Source organism: Dioscorea cayenensis, chromosome 19 (genome assembly GCF_009730915.1).
Source record: "Dioscorea cayenensis subsp. rotundata cultivar TDr96_F1 chromosome 19, TDr96_F1_v2_PseudoChromosome.rev07_lg8_w22 25.fasta, whole genome shotgun sequence".
NCBI lineage: Eukaryota > Viridiplantae > Streptophyta > Magnoliopsida > Dioscoreales > Dioscoreaceae > Dioscorea > Dioscorea cayenensis.
This window is the reverse complement of record NC_052489.1, coordinates 28,495,158-28,517,399: the sequence shown is the minus strand read 5'-3', so window position 1 is coordinate 28,517,399 and position 22,242 is coordinate 28,495,158. Positions and strand designations below refer to the sequence as shown.

The window sequence follows — 22,242 nt, the reverse complement described above, 5'->3', positions numbered from 1 at the left end:
TATTAATTTCAGAGGTAGTGGAAAAGGCGATGACTTTACATGGCCAAGGAGGGATTGCTGTAGCCCACTTGTAGCAATGCGTCCTCTTTTTGAGATCTCCCTTTACATGTCAGAAGCACTTGTACAGGTATCTTGCACATTGACAATTTGACTTTTGAGCTATTTGATGAAGCTGTGCACCCCATTAGAAGATTTTTCTTTTGTTTGTCACCAGTTTTTGTTCATGATTTTGATTTATTTGGAATATTGCAGCTAGGCAAACATAAAGAAGCTTTAGACTATGCAATGGCTGCAAATCACATAGATCCATCCAACTCAGAGGCGAGGGAGAGAATACAGAAAATAAGAGGTAATCTTGCTGCGGGTACTCAAGAAATGCATTTGGTCTGTTTTATGTTAGGCAAACATAAAGTAACTTTTGACTTTAGGAGGGCCAAATGTCATGCAGATTCATTCGTCCTGAAGCTGTGGGCTGTTCACAGAGCATTTAAGATCTTTTGTTTTGAATCACAATCACAAATATTAACTAATATTAATTTATATGTTGCAATCCACAATTATGCTAGTGGAAATTAATATTATATTTTCACTGATTTGAATCTGAAAGTAGATTTAAGTAATTACTGATGGTTGTAGGTTAAATTGTGCAAGCATGCAAATGTTCTTCAACACAAAGGAGCGGGTATATTATACTGCACACACAACTAAGTTTGTGCATAATCTTAGTCTCTTAGAGGTTGCCAGTTGCTGCATTTCACCACATTATTTGTTTCGGACTACACAACCTACTTTGTTGAAGAGTTGATATCCAAAGCCAGTGGCTATATAACTATGATCAGTCACTAATGTGTTTTATGGCTCCAGTTTCCAGGAGTCCAGGGGTTTTAACATGAGGTGTGCATGATGTTTGGTCTGTTTAAATTATAGAATGCATGCTTTAATGTGTAGTAATTAGTAATTTAATAGTGTTTGTTGTTTCGGCACCTGATCATGTCCTTCAGAGTTTGACATTTTTTGCCGGAGCCATTGATCTCCAGGTTGCATGTAAATAATATTCAGATAGCTTGCAAACAAGTTCTTTTAGCTTATTTGTTATCTTCAGCTTATTCTTTTTCTAGAATTTTTTGCCTGCCAACTTAGATCAGCTAAGTAAAACTAGTGAACTTGGAGTTGCTATCAAATTTCTTGTTTGATTTCTATTAATAAGTTATCGTAATGTGTGATTTCTCTTCACATGACGAAGTAATTATTTCTTTTTAGGTATGATAGTTTGGGGTAGTCCACATATTGACTGCTAATAACTTTCTTGATTGTATTTTAACATGGATTTCTCAACTAGGACCAGCTGAGTCATAATCAAGTATTACCTTGTTCTAACCTGAGGCAAAGTAAATGTTTGAAGTTATTAATATTTGGCCAAGAATTTATGGTAAATCGCTTACTCCAAATCATTGCTTGCTTGGCTTTTAATTTCATGATTACATACATGTTTATTCTATTTTATCAGTTTGGTATTCGCTCTCATACTCAGGATCATGTAAGATATCTTTCATTCATGCAGCTGAATTGGAAAAAGATAGAAAAGACAATGAGGGAACAGATATGACAGAATTTAGAAATGGAAGGATGAGGTCATTGAGTGAAGTACTTTTGCGGTCAGAGTTGATCTCTGATGCATCTCAAGAAGCGCTACGATATGAAAGAGAGGATTCAGATTTTGACGATGAAATGGAATTAGACTTTGAAACTTCTATACTGGGTGATGAGGACCATGAAAATGAGTCAAATATGCTTCATGGAAGTTTGAATTTGAGATTTCATCGAGCAGATAATTGGACCAGAGAAACCTGCAGCACAAATGGTCCTTCATCGTCCTCTCAAAATGAATATGATTATCAGGTTCTTTTTCAGCTTTAAATGAAAACTTGAATTTATCGTGGTGATATATCTTGAAAGTTTGGAAAGCAACCAACAACAGGAAAACATTTATTCCTGCTTAGGTAGCCAATTGGTGTTTGGGTGATAAAGTGGTATTTCATCTACATAACTACCTCCAACATCAATAGCATGGAAAAAATCTGTTCTTTAGTGGAAATGCCTGGTTCTTAGTTTGTGATCTTTAATTGAACTCCTTTACAGTTATGTTGTTAATTAAGTATCTATCAGTCAAAGTACCATAGGTGTTTCTTAACTAATGATTGGAAATATGCATGTGCCCATCTGTTAGCTAATTTTGTTAATTATTTAAATATTGAAATATTATATTCTTTTTTATCACACTGTAGTCTTGTACTTGTATTCAGTTGTGTAGCTATAGAATTATCAGGAACTAGGTTTCATGGGAAAAAGTATGTTGCACTATCGAGACTGTATGCACAGCTGCTTTCACCTTTTCGCAATTTTTTGTTATCTTTTTTGCTTACTTTGTCTAGGTATTTGGTTGCATGATAAGACTTTCTTGTTTTACTCAAGTATTCTTTGTAATTTGCAGTCAGAAGTTGCAATCGATATGAAGCAAAGATATATTGGCCACTGCAATATGGGGACGGACATTAAACAAGCAAGCTTTCTTGGTCAACTAGGTGTGATTGATATGGATCTAATATTCTGAATTTGATGCCCAAACATAAATTTGTTGAGTCAGAAGTTCTTTTTGTTGTTTTGAACACTATCCATGAAAACTAGCTGTTATCCATGGTTGGATTCCTCCGGTCATTGTTGAATGGAGATGCATGTTAGAGTTGGATTTGCAACCATTTTGTTGTTTATAATCATACAAATAAGTCAGAAGAGTACACCTGATGGGAACAAACTTACAAAAAGAAGAGTATATTATTTTTAAGTTGTTTTCGTTGTTCTTTTATTGTGCTTCAGATACTGATTTTTGGCACGCAAATGTCATGTTGCACCTATTTCATGGCACTCAGTTCTCACTATTATGTTGATTAGCTTTGACAGGAATTATCAGATAATCATCTAATACTCACCTGTTTTCCTTCACAAGATTCAAAATATCTTTTGTAAAATATGCTCTGTAGTTACTCCTTATAAACTTTAATGCATGTAATTTACTCTTAACTGATAGAAATGAAGTGGAAGCTGAGAAGAAACCACAACAGTTACTCTTCTGCATCACTAGAATTCCTTGCATGATCTATTGCTTGAGGTTGTTGGTTGTTAATAAAGGCAGCCTTTCTCGTGGCTCTAAATCTATCTTCGCTTTTAACCCTTTGAGATTGAATTTGTACTTTAAAGAAATTGTTTCTTTATTTCTTGGTATCTAGGATTGAGATCAAGGTTTTGAAAATCATCTTGTGCCATCTTATATGGGCACACATGGTACTTATCATTTGAACCTAGTTGTTGAGTCAAGATCGCCTCAAATAATATAGTACTATTGTGATTTTTTACTTTCACATTTGCAAGTTCGCTTCCTTTTTAAAGTTGAATGGGAATTTTTGCATGTTCCCTAGGTGTAATTTTAATTCTGTTTTAAAATTGTGACTTTGCCATCAACAATGATGCTTTGAGGATGTGTTTCCTCTGTATCCTCATTTCATATGCTCAGATTTACACTGCTTTCTGTAGGTGAGTATGTTGCCAGTGGAAGTGATGATGGTCGATGGTTTATCTGGGAGAAGAGAACTGGAAGACTGATGAAAATGCTTGAAGGAGATCGAGCTGGTAGAACAGCTTTCTTAATTTTAGCACACTATAGTATTGGTGGTATGCTTTCTTTTGTCTATTGACTTAATTGTTTTTTCCTTCCTAGTTGTAAATTGTGTACAGTGCCATCCATTTGATTGTGCTGTTGCCACCAGTGGAATTGACAATACCATTAAGGTAATCATGGCTAGAGAGGTTAATAATGTTCGCGATATCAAGGCTGGGTATATGATTTCTAATAATGCTTTGCAGATGTGGACACCACATGGTCAAGTTTCTACTATGGTTGCTGGAGTAGCCGGACCGGTGACCGCAGATGTGTTAAGTGCTATAGAAATCAATCAAAGGAAACTACGCCGCAGCCGTGAAACAATTTTGTATGATTTGCACACTTTCTCATTTATGATAATTACTATCTATGCTTGCATGTATATATATATACACGTATGTATGTTTGTATATTATTCTCATAGGGTATAAGGTTATTGGGGATAGCAATATATCTGCTGTTGTTCAAATTTGTTAAATTTCTATCATCCAACTTGTTAAAAGGTTATTATATTTATTGGCATCCAGCTTGTGGTTCATAATTTATTGGCACACAGACAACATGTTAATGGTTTGTAAATAAATGCTGCTTCTGAGTGTGATAATTGTGGTCAAATTATTTTTCACTAATGATTGTTCAGAGAGCATGTTTTGGAGTGAGCAAGGTTGTGGCATGAGTGACATGCAGTATATCTTTATATGCTCCTTTTTCTGTTCGCATGCAATGGGTTGAACATTTTCTTAATACCTTTTATGGGAACTTAGAGTTGTCAAAGCTTCTATTGGAATTTATGTAAAGTTGCCATTTCGACTGTTAACCATAATCATACCACCTCTAACTGCAAATTTTGTATAAAGACTGTCAAATGTCAACCATAACCATTGTTTGCCTTTCTTGTGAATCTGTTTGCTTTGGTGTAGAATTTGGTTGCATGAGAAAATTACTCGGAGAAAATAGCAGGCCTTTCGGTAATGAAGGGTTTGGTGGTGGTTGCATTTTGTGATTTTTGGTTAGCTTTAGCCGTTTAAGGTGGAATATCTAATCGAATGTGAGTGATCGTACCTGTGCAATGACAACTGCATTCAAATTAGTATCATCATCTAAGATAAGTTATTACACAACATATACTGTCAGCTGTAAAAATTCATCTTCCATCCCTGGTAGATTCTAATGGAAAACGAGTTTTGATTTACATAATAATCTTCTGTTCCAATTTTCTCCCATGTTTTGTTTTAATTTTAACATTCCACCAGGAGCTCTAACTTTTTGCTTGTGGTTTTCACCACCTCCTTTTGTCGAACACTCATGCAGGCCTCTGCAATTTTTTGAGCAATTTCCAGTGCATGAGTTTGCAGAAGGAACTTTTCATCCGTTTGAGTGTGCTCAGAGCTGATATGTCCTATGATTGAAGAACAGGAATGGCCATTCTCATTGGGTATGATTTATGTTTTCCTGCACTAATGATTGTCAAACGATCTGCATCTGAACTCATAATCTGTTTACAATGTTAAATATATAGTGTGCCTTATATAGAGCAGCCACATTCTCTGATTAGTGCCTTGATGTTTGAGCTTGAATTTAATCATATTATCTGTTCAGGATGACTGTAGCCTTATCATTATCCTGATTTATTATTTTTAGTGTCTGGGTAATTGAATGTCCTACATTTTCTATAGTTTTGTGACTTCTATGCACTTAAGTTATTCCCAAATAAGTCTATGCTATGGTTTTATTTTGCAATGCTTATTGCCTTCTTCTTCTTCTTCCTTAATTTATTTTATTTTGTTATTTATTTATTTATTTATTTTGAATCTCACCTTCCCAGAGCAATGTTGAACCTCAATTTTGATGCATGGCCTTCATTGTTTGCCCTTGATTATCAAGTAAAAGGTTCATATGGCTGTCAAATGGGCTTCCTGCTTATGTTACAAGTTGCATTGATAAGTGTTGATGGCATGATTTGCAGCGGATTTTAGTGATAATATGTAGCAATTTGAGAGGTGATTGTGTTATACCAATGCTGATATCAAATATGCAAGCAGGGATGTCGATTTTGGTGCCTGAGGCTGCAGCCGGGTTTTTGTTACTTATTAGGAGTATTCTCAAGCTTGCAGCTCACCATTTTGAGTGTTTCAGACAAATCACCTGTACAGACGATTGTAAATTTACATATATGATACATTTAATGGTAACAAATATATGTGGAACAAGATATTGTCTCAAAATAGTGAGCAAAAGGCAAAGCCATCCGGCTTTGTATGTATCAAGCTATCCCTTTGTCCTAGTTTTTACTGATCTGATTGCAGGTTCTTTTCAGCCAATTGCTATGTGAATTCATGCCAATACAGAGTACTTATCTGCTTCTCTCTCTCTCTCTCTCTCTCTCCCTCTCCAGTTCTCATTTGGTCTAATCTCTGCCTATTTTGCTGCGTTGATTGATGCACAATGGAAGAAAGTATGTGTTCTTTTTAAGTTAATACTTTCTATACTTTCTATGCTTTGTTGTACACCTGGAAGGTTTATTTTTTTAGATGATTACTGACTTTTGAGAAGCCTAATTTCAGGTGCATGTTCTAATGGTGTTGCAATTGAGTCAATAAATTATCCAGGACTCTTCAAACAAACTCCTGGTATGTCAAATCACATTCTTTCCCTTTGACTTGCAAATAGACATTTGCTCTTAATTTCATTGTTGCTCTACAATATCTTTTTGGCATGATATTTATCTAGATAAAGTTTATAAGCACATTTAAATTGAAGATGGTGTTAATAATGATCATGATTTTTGCAATAGCAAGAGTTTGCATATGATAAATGTGGCACTAATTGATGAATCTGCATTGTGTGTTCATGAAAACCACTTATTATAAAATATATGCAAGCGTGATACACACATTTGTTCTGTTTTCAGATTTGTTATGGCCCAACATTTGCTTGTGATTTGTGACCCTACTTTTTAAAAAGCAACATTTGTTTGTGATTTGTGACCCTACTTTAAAAAAAAAGAAAAAAAAATTTATTTTTTGGTTCTCATTGGATTGACGGAAAGATATGGCTTTCTTTTATGTATACCTTATTTTTATTCTTTTTTTTGTTTGTTTGTTTGTTAGTGTGTTTATTTAATTAAATGACTTTGTTGAATTGAAAAAAAGTTTAGATAAGGGTGCAAGTCACTACAAAAAATAGCGTGGAAAATGCATTAGAAAATAAAATCGATGTACTGATTTGTGACGTTAAAAAAAATATTGGAAAATAGACAAAAAAAAAAATAAAAAAGAGTAAGGAAAGTAATGCTTAATTTTATATTAAAAACACTTTGTTAGTGGGCAAATGGAACCCAAGGAAATATATAATTTAACTATCATTGTCATGTATGCAAAAGATGTTTTAATTAAAAACCAAGGAAAAACAAATATATATATTTTATATATTAATAAATAATAATAACATTAAGAATAATACATGCAATCTCAAATGTTATAATATCAATCCATGTACTGTTGTAGCGTTTAGTCGCCGGTCTTTATTCTTATGCCGCCCTTATATTTTATATAAATAAATATACATAACGTTGTATGTAAAGTTTTATTATTATATATTCTCCACAACCATCTCATTTATTGAATTAATTTATAATTTTTTTTTTATCAAAATCACATCAATCAATCAGACCTTTCTACAAATTTTCTATAAAATGGAATATAATCACAAAAAAATTTGGCAGCTGGGATGCGAATCAAACTTGTTTTCGATTTCTTGTTATTATTATTTTATATTTATTTATATCATTATTATTATGTCTACTTACTTTAGGTTAGCAGTTGAACCCCTCAAATCCTAATGGCAGTGAAATCCCGGAAACACCCTCCTTTAAAGCCATCCTAATAAATAACCAGTTTCAATATGAGCATTAGCCCAGAGTCATTGCTTGTACGTTAGGGATGCTTGAGAAAGTGATAGACACCTTCCTGAAAAGCCCATCACTTTCTTGTTACTTTTCCCATTATACCCTCATGTTGTACCAACTTTCACAAGTTTGCCATTGATAAAGACTTCAATTCCTCCGTCTCCTCCTTCCCTTCCCTTCGCTTCAACTCGTCTTCCATTCTTCCTTTCTTTCTCCCATTATATTCTCTCTTTCTTTCTCTTTATCATCAAATCAAAATAGATAGATTTGATATTGGTTTGCTTAACTTGATAAAGAGGTATTAGGTATATATATATATATATATATATAGATATATAATACAAATTAATGGGGGGAAGCAAAGGAGAGAAAGCACGTCCATCATCACCGGCGTCAGTAGTTTGCTGCATGTGTGGTGACCAAGGGATGCCACAAGAGTTATTTAGATGCAAGACTTGCCTTATCAGGTCTCAACACAAGTAATCTTCTCATTCTCTTCTCTTCTCTATTTATATAACTTTATTAATTAATCTTATATATGTATATATATATATATATATGATGATGATGATGATGATGATGATGATGATAAATTAATTGAAAATTACTTGTCAGGTATTGCAGTGATCTATACCCAAAAACTGAGACATATAAGACATGCAATTGGTGTATAAGAGAAGAAGCATCAAAGTCTAATAATATGAACACAAACAGTGATCAAAACTCTCCAGTATTGAGCAGCAACAGCAGCAATGGTGGTGGTGGTAGTGGTAATAATGGAGGAGGAGGAGGAGGCTTAGCACCAGCACCAGCAACAGCAACAGCAACAGCAGCAGCAACAGTAGTGAAGCTTCAGCGTGGGGCTTTTCCTTCACATCTGAATAAGCCTGTTAAGAAGCAGAGGTTGCCGGAGAAGTCGCCGGATGACTTGTCTCCGACCACCGGAAAACCAAGCAGGCATGTTAATTTAAGAGCTAAGGTTAGAAGGTATAAGCTCTTGGAAGAAGTCTCTAGTTAGTTAACTTTCACTGTTTCCCTTTTCTTTACATTCATGTACTACTTCATGCACTATATATGTACGTTAAAAATAATAAAAATAAAAAACAAAAGATATATATATATATATATATATATATAATTTCATCTCAAAATATATATGAATTTTAGATGCATAGGGATGAAAAAATATATATATAATGTCAAGTGTCAACTATGAACATGATTTTGTTTTAGAAATTAATATAGTAGCGTTTTTAACCTTGCGTTTTTATATTTAATATATTTGATTTTGGGGGAGTGATTGTGATGGGGATGATGATGGTGATTAGAGAAAAGAGGAACATTGGAGACCCACATAACACATGGTTGGATTGAATTAGATGCAATGGTGGGTGATGAATCATGAAGAGTGTTCAAATCAAAGGACAAAAATTACATACATTTAACATTTATTTCATACATATTTATAGATTAAACAATTAAAAAAAAAGAAAAATAATTTTTTTAAGGACTTGTTAGAGAATCATATCACATGAGGGACCCTCCTCACCATTTGGGGTTCTGACGGTGTGTTTGTCCTCGTTATTGGGACCCACTATTTTATTTATTTTAACTTTTTTAACTCTCATCTCATGTGTTTGGGTCCCACCATTTTGTAGAATGGAGAGAGTGTGATGTGATGTGAGGACTCCCTAAAAAAGATATTTCATCTCATTACTTGTGGTGTTTAGTTGCTAATCTATTATTTATTTATTTATTTATTATTTTTTTAAAGTATAATAGATAACCCTTCCAAAACATCATAATCTTATATAATTATAAAAATTTTATTGACAATTCATTGTTATTTGAACAGTAAATAAATATATTTTAAGTCAGGATCAAATCTTTAGATCGACAATGTAGTTATTGTTCATCAGATCCTGTGTGGGAGAATTATGTTATTTCTCTCTTTGTATGTCATAAAAAATTTATTTGTTCAGTTTAATTACTAAATTTTTTTTTATTTGCAAATGACAAGACTTTAATCACCCATATGACATATAGCCAAGTTAAGAAATTTTTAGAAGCTCACTATAATTAATGCACTATTGTACTTATTTATCTCTTGATAATTTATTTTTTAGACGAGCCTTATATATATTATTTATTTATTTTTGTATATTTTGAATTTAGTTCTTAATTATATATATATATATTATTTAATTTTGTGTATGAAAAGCAAGTGTTTTCTAGATAGTTGATTAATAGAATCTATGCCAATATAGTGGGGAGCAAATTATACAGGTAGTCATATTCAAAAATGGGCATTTGGGTGGTAGTATCCAAACTTCATATACGGCTAAATATTCTTGATCAATTAAAAGATGCCACATCTTTGTATCCCTATTTATTGCATGATGAAGTTCTCTTTCAATTTTTGATTTGATTCGATTTTTTTTTTAATGACTCAAACTTTTTTTTAGATAAATGTCGAATCAAATTAATAGTTTGATCTACTAATAATAAATAAACACACAAAATTTTACAATTATAAGTTTAATTAAGAAAAAAAAAACCAAACTCTTTACATTATCTAAAATATCATAACAATTTCACACTATTTGGTTATAACTCCAAATTAAAGCATTGTTAACCTTAATTACAATTAGCTTTAGAAAACATGCTCTATCCGGGTAGAAAAAATTGATTGACAGAGGAAATAAAGTAATTAAACAGTAATTAAACAAAAAACTATTATATATATATATATCAGATAAATATGTGGACAAATCACAAATTCTCAATCTTAAAAAAGATGAAAATTAATGAAATACTGACTCTAATGTGTGTGGCAGTGATTATATATATATATATATATATAAGAAAGAAGAAGATATACATGAACACCTAAATGAGTAATAATAAACTCAATGACTTGGAATTGTGAGCACACAAAAGAAAGTATAAGTATATCTTTTTCATTGATTGTTTTCCAATACCCATGAATCAAGTTGAGAAAGTTGGGATGGCATCACAAAGTATGAAGAGCATGAGAGTGACTTGTTTGGTGTAGATTGAAGGGGTTTCTTAAGTGATGGTGATTGCTTGCTTAGTGAGGAAACACAAAGCCAAAAGAGCTCATCACTTCTTGTCTGCCTTCATTTGGTGTTGTTGCTGCTGCATGGGAGAGACTTATGACTTTTTTTTTTCACTCCTTGTTAAGACTTTTATTTTTATTTTTTATTTTTTTATATTAATTAAATTGTGGCCATAAATTATAAATTATCATGCTTATTAAGTTGTATGATTTAAAGTTTATTATTGACATCATAATGTGTTACATTATTATTTCAATAGTTATATCATCCTAGTGACAATTTTTTTTATCCTATATGATTTTTATAGTTTATGAATGCTAGAAATCATTATAATTATTATTTTTTTGTCATTAAAAGATAAACTATTTTGTCAACAATCTTTTAGTTTATTGGCACCAGATCTAAATCTCAGCTCACGTCGTATGAAGGCACAAGTGTGTTGAGATAAAAGTTTCACATTTATGACATACTCCTGATTTGTCCATATTTCATTAAAAAAAATTTATTTTATTATTCATCTTATTAAAATATAAATTTAGTATATTATATATATTTATTTATTTATTTTTATCCACGTGAAAGGAGAGAAGGAAAAATAATAATGATTAACAATAAATCAATGTTTTCTTAATATTTTTAAGTTAAGTTATAATCATGGTGATATACATCAGCAAATAAAAATATATAAGCAAATAAGATGCACATAATTATATATTAACAATTACAGATTTTTATAGGGTTATGAGAGCAAATTTCTATTTCCTTTCTCTACATCTGATTGGGCTTGTCCAAGTTAAACAGTACTAAGGCCCCCTTAAATAAACCCCGTAGAAATGGGCCTATCTCTCTAGAACTATTTGGGCCGTCTTTTAGTTTGTTTTCGGATTCGGGTTGCGGATTCTTTTGGTATCGGGTTCGAACCCGAAAGAACCGACATAAAACTATATAATGCTAACAAATAAAATAATTTATCGTTTCGTTTTTATCTTCTCGGCGGCTCTCGTTGAAGGGGTCTTCAAACCCTAACCCTAGTTTTGATTCTGGATCTCTCTCGCGAGGAAACATCTCTGTTCTTCGGAAAAATTGATCTCCAGGTTTGTGAAATTTTGTTTGATTTCGTTCTGGCTTTTTACTGTTCTTTTGATTCAGATTTCTATGGAGCTTAGTTTGTTTGTTGCGTGGATCTTGTTTTTGTAGCAACTCGTTTAATTTTCTGAGTTTGTTTGACCGGTGATTTCTTGTGCTTCATGTGATTTTATCCCTCGATTCGAATTTTGTGACTCGTAAGTTGGAGATTTAGGGCTTTCAATGGCGATGCTGCTTTAGGGAAATCCATAGTTAATCTAATGTTTTCCTTTGTGTGTTTGCTTTAAAATCAGATTATTTTTTTTCTGATATTTATAGGCGTTTGCTTTTCGAGCTGCAAATCGTTAAATTATGGCTGTGATTATAGATGTGAGGTATTTGTGATCGAATTTTAGGTGTATCTCGTTAAATTAGGGTTGACTTTAGGTGTAATTATAAAGAAACCATTTTTTTAGGACCTGTGCAATTTCTATTGAAGATTTGATCTTCTATTCTTTTTCTTTCTCTTATTTTATTTTATTTTATTTTTGTAGGTAATCTCAGTTGGAGTAGTTAAATTTTTCATATCATGGCGGCCCTCAAGGACCTCCTTCCTTCTGTGAAATCTTCAACCTCGTCTTTCTATGATCACTCCAAAGACCCGTGGTTCAAGGAGAGGTTCAGCTCCTCAGAATCTGATCAGTCTACTGTGATCAAGCCTAACCTGGTTCCGCCATATGGCAAGCGGTCAGGCTTTGTCCCGAGGAAACCTGAGGACTTTGGTGATGGTGGTGCATTCCCAGAGATCCATGTGGCACAGTACCCTCTTGGCATGGGCCGGAAGGACGAGAAGCCTGGCTCAAAGATCCTTCCTCTCACTGTGGATTCCCATGGCAAGGTTGCTTTTGATGCCATTGTGAAACAGAATGAGAATGCTTCAAAGATTGTGTATTCACAGCACAAGGATCTTGTTCCAAAGATTGTGTCTGAGGAAGAACAAGAAGCAGAGGAGATGGATAAGGAGATCGAGGAAACGACAGCAAGAACCAAAGCTGCATTGGAGAAGATTGTAAATGTTAGGTTGAGTGCTGCACAGCCGAAGAATGTTCCTACTCAGTCATCCGATTCAAAGTTTATCAAGTACAAACCTTCTCAGCAATCAGCAGCATTTAATTCAGGTGCTAAGGAGAGGATTATACGGATGGTGGAGATGCCTGTTGATCCACTTGAGCCCCCAAAGTTCAAGCACAAGAGAGTCCCCAAGGCATCTGGGTCCCCACCTGTGCCTGTGATGCACTCCCCACCGAGACCTGTCACTGTGAAAGACCAGCAGGACTGGAAGATCCCACCTTGCATATCTAACTGGAAGAATCCTAAAGGTTACACCATTCCTCTGGACAAGCGGCTCGCTGCTGATGGAAGAGGACTGCAGGATGTTCAAATCAATGATAACTTTGCCAAACTCTCAGAGGCTTTGTATGTGGCAGAGCAGAAGGCAAGAGAAGCTGTTGCAATGAGGTCCAAGGTGCATAAAGAATTGCAGTTGAAGGACAAGGATAGGAAGGAACAGGGTCTTCGAGCCTTAGCACAGAAGGCTCGTTTGGAGAGGACTGGAATTGCTCCTGCTTCTGGTCCTGCACCCACCCCTTCTGAGAAAAGTGTGGTTGATGATGGTGAAATGAGGATAGAGCAGCATGAGCAGAGGAAGGAGACTAGGGAAGAAAGGGAGGAGAGGTTGCAGCGTGATAAGATCCGTGAGGAGAGAAGACGTGAGAGGGAGAGGGAACGAAGGTTAGAGGCCAAAGATGCAGCGATGGGGAAAAAGAGCAAGCTCACAAGGGATAGAGACCGTGATGTTAGTGAGAAAGTTGCTCTTGGTATGGCCAACACCGGAGCTGGCCGTGCTGGGGAAGTCATGTATGACCAAAGGCTGTTCAACCAAGAGAAGGGGATGGAGTCTGGTTTTGCTGCTGATGACCAGTACAACATCTATGACAAGGGTCTCTTCACAACACAACCTACTCTCTCAACCCTCTATCATCCTAAGAAAGATGTTGATTCCGATATGTATGGCGGTGCTGATGAGCAGTTAGAGAAGGTCCTCAAGACTGATCGGTTCAAACCTGACAAGGCATTCACTGGTGCATCAGAGAGGCCTAGCAAGAGGGACAGACCAGTTGAGTTTGACAAGGAGGAGAAAGAAAGCGATCCCTTCGGTTTGGATCAGTTCTTTACTGAAGTCAAGAGAGGTAAGAAAGCATTGGATAAGATTGGAGGCGGAGGAACCATGAAAGCAAGCGCAGGCTCTTCAATGCGAGATGACTACGAAGGAGGAGGATCTGGAAGGAGTCGCATTGCTTTTGAAAGAGGCGGTCGCTGAGTAGTCAAAAGCAATTGTTGGTTTGAAAATTCGCAGCTCTACATTACTATCTCTGAGACCATGCTAGTTATGCCTTTTGATCGTTTGCTTCTTTGGATCAAATATTCTAGATATAAAACTGTTAGCTATGAATATTACTCCTGTATGAGTGATAAGATGTGTTTCTGAGTGTTTTGCAGCTCTTCCAATCATTGCAGAGTGAAGTTTATTCATCTACATTGCAGACTGTATATATATTATATTTCAGTTCTGGTCTCCTTTTTGTTCTTTGCTCAAGATTTACTCTTTCATCATTCATTTTTCTTCTACAAGAGAAAAAGAAGAAGAAGTGCATTTATTAATTTATTCGTTTATTCCTAATAACATTGATTATAAAGCTTATTATTGATAAAATGCTTGAATGGAGTATAATAATTTTGTATATATATTTGAATAGAAATTAAAAAGTATTTTGGTAAAATAGAAAGGCAAGTGATGGGAAAAACATTGTCATCCATGCGGACCAAGTTCCGCGCCATGTTGTCCCGCTTTCATCCTCTTCTCCCCAGACTTCTTGTTCCCATTCTCGTCTCTTGCCCTGTTCCTCTTGCTTCCCAAAATACCCGGTTTTCTTCCCACAATACCCCTCCTCGGTCATTCCCGATTTCAGGTCCTCTCTCTTCCTGTTTTTCTGGCCTCCAATGCCCTAGAGCTCGCTCTGGAGCTTCCTTTCCCGTTTGTTTGGCTCGTGGGTTCGCTTCTGAGAGAGCAATGGAAGAGGGATCGATCTCTTATATCAATCAGAGAGATGCGGCGGAGATAGATGAGCTGCTCATGGGACCTCTAGGGTTCAGTGTTGATCAGTTGATGGTCTGTGTGCTTCTTGTTATGTGTTTTATGAATCCTTGGATGATCGTTTGGTGTTTTAGGTTTTATATTTTTTATGATGATTTCTCTCAGGAATTGGCTGGATTGAGTGTGGCGGCTTCGATTGCGGAGGTACTTTGTGCTTTTCACTCCTGAAATTGATTTTATATATATATATATATAGAAATTATCATTAAAAAAAAAATCAGCTTTTTCTTAAGGCTAGTCTGTGTGTCATCTTGGATGTGACTTTGTTACCAATTGTTTGATCACATTAACATAGTGTCTCGTGTTTGTAAGGAAATCATTCAAAAGAGAATGTGTTTACTCTGAGGGTGAATTTGAATAATGCTTATGCTTGGGGTGCTGTTTTTTTTTCTCTCTTGTTTTGTGAAGATTTTATCATTTAGTTTGTTTTACTTCACTTAAAGCAATAATGAGTCTTGCGGAATTTGAAGAAATATCAGAGAACAAGAATGTTATTTAGTTTCAAATGTTCCTATCTCTTTGAATGCCTATTATACCATGTTTATGCATCTTGGCAACAGTTGATTGGTGTCTGCCATGGGGTTTTGACTTCTGATATTCTGTCATCTTATGCACTTGATGTGGCTGAAGCTCATGCACAATTAAAACCTTGTATTTTTTTCTCAGGTCTATAAATCTAGTGAGTACAATCGAATTCTCGTACTCTGTGGTCCAGGAAATAATGGCGGTGATGGTTTGGTGGCTGCTCGCCATTTGCATCACTTTGGATATAAACTGTTTGTTTGTTATCCAAAGCGCACACCCAAAGCTCTTTATACTGGCCTAGTTACTCAGGTACTTTTTGGAGTACTCCTTTATGAATCCCCATCCTGGGCTGGATTTTGATTCTTTTGAATGATTTTGTAGTTGGAATCACTGTCAATCCCATTCTTGCCAGTTGAAGACCTGCCTCAGAATTTAACAGATGATTTTGACCTTGTTGTGGACGCGATGTTTGGATTTTCATTTCACGGTAAACTTGGATTTTCCCTTCCAGGCAACCTTTTAGAATTTTTTTTATGTCAATAAACTTGCTTCTCTTTTGATTACTGATGACAAAATAAACTTGAATAGTTCCAAAACTTTTTAATGGTTAAGTGAGGTTGTAGCAATCTTAATCTAGCCAAATTTTGATTGCAAAGAGCATCTCTCTGCTAGTATAAATGACATGGCACCAGAAAAAAAAATTAAATAATCTCCAGGACTAAAGAGAAGGGCAAGCATGGAATTTATAGTTATGCTTCTAGAGTTTTTTTGAGAACATAATCTAAGTACATTGTTGCCTATTGTTTATGGATCAGTTGGTATATATATATATATATATACATGATTGTTGTGGTTTCCTACCCTCTTTTTACTTCGAAGATAACTATCCTTGTTGCCACATAGGTAAACCAAGGCCACCATTTGATGATCTTATTCAGCGGCTTGTTTCCTTGTCTATTGCTGACAATTCATCCAAACGAAGAACTGCTGTAGTTTCTGTTGATATTCCCTCGGGGTGGCATGTTGAAGAAGGAGATACAGATGGCAGTGGATTTAAACCTGAAATGCTGGTCAGGACCTGATGTGAGACATGATTGTGTCCTTTTAAAAGCATGAGAAAATTAACCACATACACACACAAATATATATACATATATATATATATATATTATTTGCTGTAAATTAGATTCTGCTTCTTACAAATTTTATTGATCAATGTTGCACTGAATTAAGGTGTCATTGACTGCTCCAAAGCTCTGTGCAAAGAAATTTGTTGGGCCTCACCACTTCTTAGGAGGTAGATTTGTGCCGCCATCCATTGTAGAGAAGTATGGTCTTCAGCTTCCTCCTTACCCTGGCACCTCCATGTGTGTCAGAATTGGAAAGCCCCCATCTGTTGATATATCAGCATTGAGAGAAAATTATATATCTCCTGAACTACTTGAGGATCAGGTGATGGCTAATCCTACAGATCAGGTATGTGTAGCTTGTCATAGACAGTTGATTGCATTTTGTTGCCTTATACATCAAATGTCAGTGAGTGAAAACAGAACTGAATGGTTCATTTCGCAAATCATCTTTTCAGTGTACACAATTTGCTTCTTTCATTGTGTAAAAAAACTTTTGGGCCTGAATTGTGCATGCAGTTCCTCAAGTGGTTTGATGAAGCAGTTGCTGCTGGTTTGCTTGAGCCAAATGCAATGGCACTGTCAACTTCTGGGAAGGGAGGAAAGCTGTAAGTGTGGTTAATTCTCTTCCTTAAGTTTTTAATCTTGGAAAAGCTTGGTTAATATCTATATTTTATGCAAACTCTTGAATGTACATTTGCCCATGCAAGAAAGTCAAGGATATGGTGTCTAAACATCTTACATTTCATTTTGTATATTGTGTTTCTTATTGTGCAGTTCATCACGCATGGTCTTGCTGAAAGGAGTAGATAACGATGGCTTCGTTTGGTTAGTAAAAATTCCTCATCAAATAACTGTTGGGTGCTTCTTTATTTATTTATTTTTTTTTAGGTCTACAAATTTTTTAAGTGCCTACAGTGGACAATTTATAAATTTTTCTACCACTTTCATTTCTTTACCTTCATGAATGCTCTTATTTAGGTATACAAATTATGGAAGCCGAAAGGCACATGATCTGTCTGAAAATCCACATGCAGCACTTCTTTTCTTCTGGAACGATCTTCATAGGCAGGTAACATCCTTTTTTTTTTTCTCTCTTTGTAATTCTGATTAAATTATCCTTTCTAAATAATTGGAAGTGAGTGCTTTATCTTCTTTATCACAATATTACACCTCTTTTAATTTTATCGATATTCCTTACAACAAGGGCCAATTGTCGTGCTTCTTGGCGAAGCAAAATTATTGACATATGTAAAAATGGTTCTTTGAGGTGCAGTGATACTTTTCAAACTTTCTTGGAAATCATATATTCTGACAAGAAACAATCAGCTTAGTCTTGTGAAATCACCGGAAAATAGTACCTGAGAGAGATTGCTCACTACATCTGACCTGACTTCAAACTTATTTAGAAATCTAAATCAAAATTATTGTAGAAATAGACATATTGTTCACCATTTATATCAGAACTTCTGATCACTTGTAAGTTTGCCAAGCAAAATTTCAGGTAAGAATAGAAGGGACTGTGCAGAAGGTTCCTCTTGATGAATCTGAAAAGTACTTCCACAGTCGACCTCGAGGAAGCCAACTTGGAGCAATTGTCAGCAAGCAGGTATGCTTGGTTTGGCTTGCTTTCAAGCTTGGGAACTTATATCTTTTATGTACACATTATGAGTACTCGTTATATCTTTCTTCAGAGTTCTGTTATAGCTGGAAGGGAAGTTCTCTACCAAGCATACAAGGAACTAGAAGAAAAATATCCTGATGGGTAAGTTTGATCAATGCTGAGTTCTGAAATATGTTCTGTATTCTTCAACACGAATCAGGCTGATCGAATCTTAGATATTTGCTTTTATACAATTTTTTTTTTATATTAACTAATCAGACAGTATAGAATCAATCCTTTCAGTTGTAGTAGTCTCATATTTTTGAGTCCTAAGCGAGGTCAACTAATTCTCTCGCATTCACAGCATTCAAAGATTATTTATTGCAGCTGGATTGTGGGATAGCTCAGTTTTCATGAGGTCATTTACATATTATGGATTGATACGTAAAGTTTAGTGGACGAGTTCTTGTAGAGGTTATCTAAAAGGAAGCATTCTATCTGGACGTATACATTTGAGATAGGAACACTTAAATGTCTATGCATGTATGTGTGCACAAATTTGAGTGGATGGATGATTAAACTTAATTTCATGCTTCCCATAAAAAAGAAAACAAATGGCGATCATTTGAATACAATCAGAAAACTGAGTCAAACAGAGAATTTCACTTTTTTTGTGGTTGTTCAGGAGCTTGATTCCTAAACCAGACTACTGGGGAGGCTACCGGCTTACACCAAATCGTTTTGAATTTTGGCAAGGGCAACCCTCTCGCCTTCATGATCGGTTGGCCAAACTCTCCTCTCTATGAGCTCTCTATTACTTGTGAGTTTAAAAGTACAGACTCTCAACATGATGACTTGTATAATGCACATGATAATCTTTCCAACAGGGTACAGTACTGTCTCAAAGAGATCGACGGAAAGCAAGTTTGGCTGATCGAAAGGTTGGCCCCATGACGAGCATCCCCATTGTCTACTCTGTTGCGACAAACAATTCCATCGATGAGTCACTCAAATACATTATATAAAAATAATAATAACGCGGTAAAGAACAAAAGGTTATTAAGCTTGTATTTTATGAACCTGGTATACTTTCATCCATGTGGCAAATGGACCTCCATTTGCACAACATCCACCATGGTCCCAAAATGCAGGCTTTCTTTCTATTACTTTATTTTATTGCCTGAATGTTGGTTAGGTCTGGGATCTGTTGTTTTTAATAGTTTGGCAAGTTGAGTGGGGGCCAAAATGACTCATTGCATACTTTATAGGACTCTTTCAACTGGACAGGAGATGGTTTTAAATTTGTTATAAATTCCAATGAATAGTGTTATCAAGTTAGCAACAAGAGGGGGTTGATTGCAAACAGGTACAACTTGCCAATGTTTTTTAGGTGTGTGGTCAGTCAAGCACATGCTATGCATTTGGTGATGGAGAATGTAATCTCATGAGTTTCTCTCAATTGTTATCATGTCTGATGATTTGACTGGAATGAATGAATGGGTCTAATTTTTTCAGCTTTATTTATTTATTTATTTTTGGGAGTGATTCATCTTCTTCCACGTTGTTTGTGGTGGTGAATCGCAATATTACTTTTGTAAAATGAGGGAAAATTCGAATATATAGTTTTGTCAAATTAAAATTTATAAAAATTAATTATGAGATTTGGCTTTTTTTTCACCCGCTTTACATAAGTTTTTTTTTTAAAAAAAAAATAATAATTCTCTTCTAAAAGTCATGTGGCTGTGTTGGTGTAGACCAACATCGCAACAACATTGATGAACAGAATTTCCATGTGAGAAATCAGAACAGAAATTCTATGTGAGAGATTGAATGGATATAATTCAACAAAAAAGAACAAAAATCTCATATGAGAGATCGGATGAATAGTATAATTAATGTAGTTGTTCACTTTGTAAAAAAAAAACATTAATGTGTATAAATTTGTAAAAAAAATTCAAATTAATTTCTAAAAACCTAAGGGTATAAAAACAAATATATATGTTTCAAGGGTATTGCAGAAAAGTTATTTTAAAAAGGGTATGTTAGTAATTGCATAAATTTAGATGACACAAAATAATAATAATAATAATAATAATAATAATAATAATAATAATAACAATAATAATAAAGGTAGGGACCATTGATTTTCAGAATTTCTAAATTTGCTGTCCCTGATAATGATAAAGAAAGAAGTGGCCACATCTGTTCATTCAATGCTCTCTCTCATATTTCCTGCTTTCATAGCGAATGATTGCAAGAAAACTACTTGCACTTAGCCTTCCAACTGGACCAAGAAATGCAAACAAAGAACATGGCCTCCAAATTGATTGCAGCCACCTGTTTAATTTAAACACAGTAATATAAATTTAAAAACTAGAAATCCTAATAATTATTTTCTTTTTCAGTAACAGTGAAAATAGAATAATTATTAACCTCTATTAATCTTTACTAAATCACCTCTATTAATCTTTACTAAATCTCTATAACTGATCTTCTCATAGTGAAGAAAAATCAAAGCTTTGCTTTTAAATAAGAATGATCGGTAAAGTAGCACACTACTACTACTACTACTACTACAGGCCTGAACAAGACCCCACAAGGACTTTGAAAGGTGGTTTGACCACTCTCATGGCAATCCTCCTCCAGCAAAAGCCTCCTAAATATGTGTCTACTCCCCCACCCCAAAAACATATTTCAGCTTTCAATGACTCCAGTCCTATATAAGATGGAGAAGGGTTTTACTTCGGTCAGTGATGCCTCAACCTCATCTCTCTTCTTCCCTCATTAATGAGGAAAATGATTGGCTGTTATGACACTGGTCATCTAGATTCTAGACTAATAAATCATAGTGAGAAAAAAAACAAAGAGTAGGTCACATGTCCCTCTCAAGGATGATGAAGAACCATTCTAGAGAGCTCTTGTTATAGAGCTCAAGAATGAATAGTAGATGATTCACTAGATGAGAACCAAATCATAAAGCAGACAAGCCACCAACCATGAACATTTTGTTCCATGTACTACAGATATCATGTATTCTGAGCAGAGAACATTATCAAATACAAGATAATTTATTAAAAAAAAGAAAAAGAGTGGTGGCGACTAGTGTAACAAGTAATTAGTTAATAAAAAAAGAAAAGGAAAAATTTTTCATTCTCTTCTGTGCACCCAAACCCTTCAGATAAATAAGTAAAATAAAAAGTGAAGCTGACCAGTTCAGAGCACAAGCATAAGTTGTTCAGAGTCATAATGGTTGTTTTCCTATTTCCAACGGTTGGTACACACACACTCACATACACAGACGCACAAGCGCGCACACACATTGGTGTTTCTGAGCATCATCAAAGTGCAAGTATAGTATGTGTACCTTGTAATTAAGTTTCCTTTCACTTTACCCGGAGCTTTTGATTAGAAGGCAGCAGCAACAGCAGCAGCGAGCAAGAGAATTTTATTGAAGAACAAATGACACCAAAAAAGTTCCCTCTTCCTTCCCACTTCTCCTTTAGCAAAGCACCAGATACATTGCGTACCATTCCAGATAGTGTGACAAGTTGGTCCACCCAAAAGCTTCAGACCTCAGCTTCAAATAATTCAAGTGGTGAATTGATTCATGGATCTGATCTGATTGATTCCAAGTTCATGATATTGAAATAAACCAGTCATTTTCCTTGCTTTAGGTGAATGACATTAAGAGATTGGCTCTAGAGTGGGCAATCTTAACAAGGGAAAGCTATGATGCTGGTTCCTTAAACCGTAAGTCCTTAATTAGCGAAAAATATTGGAGATTGATAGATATGAGAACAGGCTCTCCATCACATCCTCATAAAGATCATAGCTTTTTCTATGTAAATTTTGTATTTCTTTGCCTTAAGAACACTGCATTGAGTATGAAACCTTAAGAGAGAAATGGAAATAATTCCAAGAAATCTAACAGACCTTTGCTAATGCGGCCTATCAACGCAAGCAAACAAACTCGTACTAAATTGCCAACCAAAGTGTACAAATCACC

The 22,242-nt window shown here is 34.9% G+C and overlaps 4 protein-coding genes across 6 annotated transcripts; all 4 read left to right on the top strand.

Annotated features, from left to right (window-relative positions):
• The first annotated feature begins 76 nt into the window (after positions 1-76).
• LOC120250562 lies at positions 77-5,940 on the top strand. The gene is made up of 9 exons (XM_039259389.1): positions 77-127; positions 253-349; positions 1,562-1,899; positions 2,492-2,582; positions 3,589-3,684; positions 3,773-3,843; positions 3,919-4,043; positions 5,027-5,150; positions 5,541-5,940. The coding sequence occupies exons 1-8, from the start codon at positions 77-79 to the stop codon at positions 5,106-5,108; spliced, it is 951 nt and encodes a 316-aa protein (XP_039115323.1). The 3' UTR covers positions 5,109-5,150; positions 5,541-5,940.
• A 1,848-nt stretch (positions 5,941-7,788) lies between these two features.
• Positions 7,789-8,751, top strand: LOC120249966 (heavy metal-associated isoprenylated plant protein 36-like). Of its 2 annotated transcripts, none has more exons than XM_039258685.1 (2): positions 7,789-8,101; positions 8,247-8,751. In XM_039258685.1, exons 1-2 carry the CDS (start codon positions 7,971-7,973, stop codon positions 8,638-8,640), a joined length of 525 nt encoding a protein of 174 aa, XP_039114619.1. In that variant the 5' UTR covers positions 7,789-7,970; the 3' UTR covers positions 8,641-8,751. The 2 variants fall into 2 exon arrangements, with proteins under 2 accessions (XP_039114619.1, XP_039114618.1); XM_039258684.1 differs by having other exon boundaries at positions 7,798-8,101; positions 8,238-8,751.
• A 2,924-nt stretch (positions 8,752-11,675) lies between these two features.
• LOC120283403 (SNW/SKI-interacting protein A) lies at positions 11,676-14,404 on the top strand. Its single transcript, XM_039290081.1, has 2 exons — positions 11,676-11,796; positions 12,322-14,404. Exon 2 carries the CDS (start codon positions 12,357-12,359, stop codon positions 14,145-14,147), a length of 1,791 nt encoding a protein of 596 aa, XP_039146015.1. The 5' UTR covers positions 11,676-11,796; positions 12,322-12,356; the 3' UTR covers positions 14,148-14,404.
• Positions 14,405-14,626: 222 nt separating this feature from the next.
• Positions 14,627-19,750, top strand: LOC120283405 (pyridoxine/pyridoxamine 5'-phosphate oxidase 1, chloroplastic). 2 transcript variants are annotated; one of them, XM_039290083.1, is made up of 13 exons: positions 14,627-14,996; positions 15,087-15,125; positions 15,648-15,815; positions 15,888-15,993; positions 16,410-16,576; positions 16,740-16,982; positions 17,153-17,241; positions 17,411-17,461; positions 17,615-17,705; positions 18,138-18,242; positions 18,328-18,398; positions 18,922-19,056; positions 19,124-19,750. In XM_039290083.1, exons 1-12 carry the CDS (start codon positions 14,643-14,645, stop codon positions 19,040-19,042), a joined length of 1,605 nt encoding a protein of 534 aa, XP_039146017.1. In that variant the 5' UTR covers positions 14,627-14,642; the 3' UTR covers positions 19,043-19,056; positions 19,124-19,750. The 2 variants fall into 2 exon arrangements, with proteins under 2 accessions (XP_039146017.1, XP_039146016.1); XM_039290082.1 differs by having other exon boundaries at positions 14,628-14,996; positions 18,922-19,017.
• The last annotated feature ends 2,492 nt before the right edge of the window (positions 19,751-22,242 follow it).

Coding starts and splice junctions, on each gene's coding strand:
- LOC120250562 (XM_039259389.1), top strand. CDS start 77: ATGCGTCCTCTTTTTGAGATCTCCCTTTACATGTCAGAAGCACTTGTA. Junction 350..1,561: donor GAGAATACAGAAAATAAGAG/GTAATCTTGCTG, acceptor TCATTCATGCAG/CTGAATTGGAAAAAGATAGA. Junction 1,900..2,491: donor AAAATGAATATGATTATCAG/GTTCTTTTTCAG, acceptor TGTAATTTGCAG/TCAGAAGTTGCAATCGATAT.
- LOC120283405 (XM_039290082.1), top strand. CDS start 14,643: ATGCGGACCAAGTTCCGCGCCATGTTGTCCCGCTTTCATCCTCTTCTC. Junction 15,994..16,409: donor GTTTGGATTTTCATTTCACG/GTAAACTTGGAT, acceptor GTTGCCACATAG/GTAAACCAAGGCCACCATTT. Junction 17,242..17,410: donor TCTGGGAAGGGAGGAAAGCT/GTAAGTGTGGTT, acceptor CTTATTGTGCAG/TTCATCACGCATGGTCTTGC.
- LOC120249966 (XM_039258684.1), top strand. CDS start 7,971: ATGGGGGGAAGCAAAGGAGAGAAAGCACGTCCATCATCACCGGCGTCA. Junction 8,102..8,237: donor CTTATCAGGTCTCAACACAA/GTAATCTTCTCA, acceptor ATTACTTGTCAG/GTATTGCAGTGATCTATACC.
- LOC120283403 (XM_039290081.1), top strand. CDS start 12,357: ATGGCGGCCCTCAAGGACCTCCTTCCTTCTGTGAAATCTTCAACCTCG.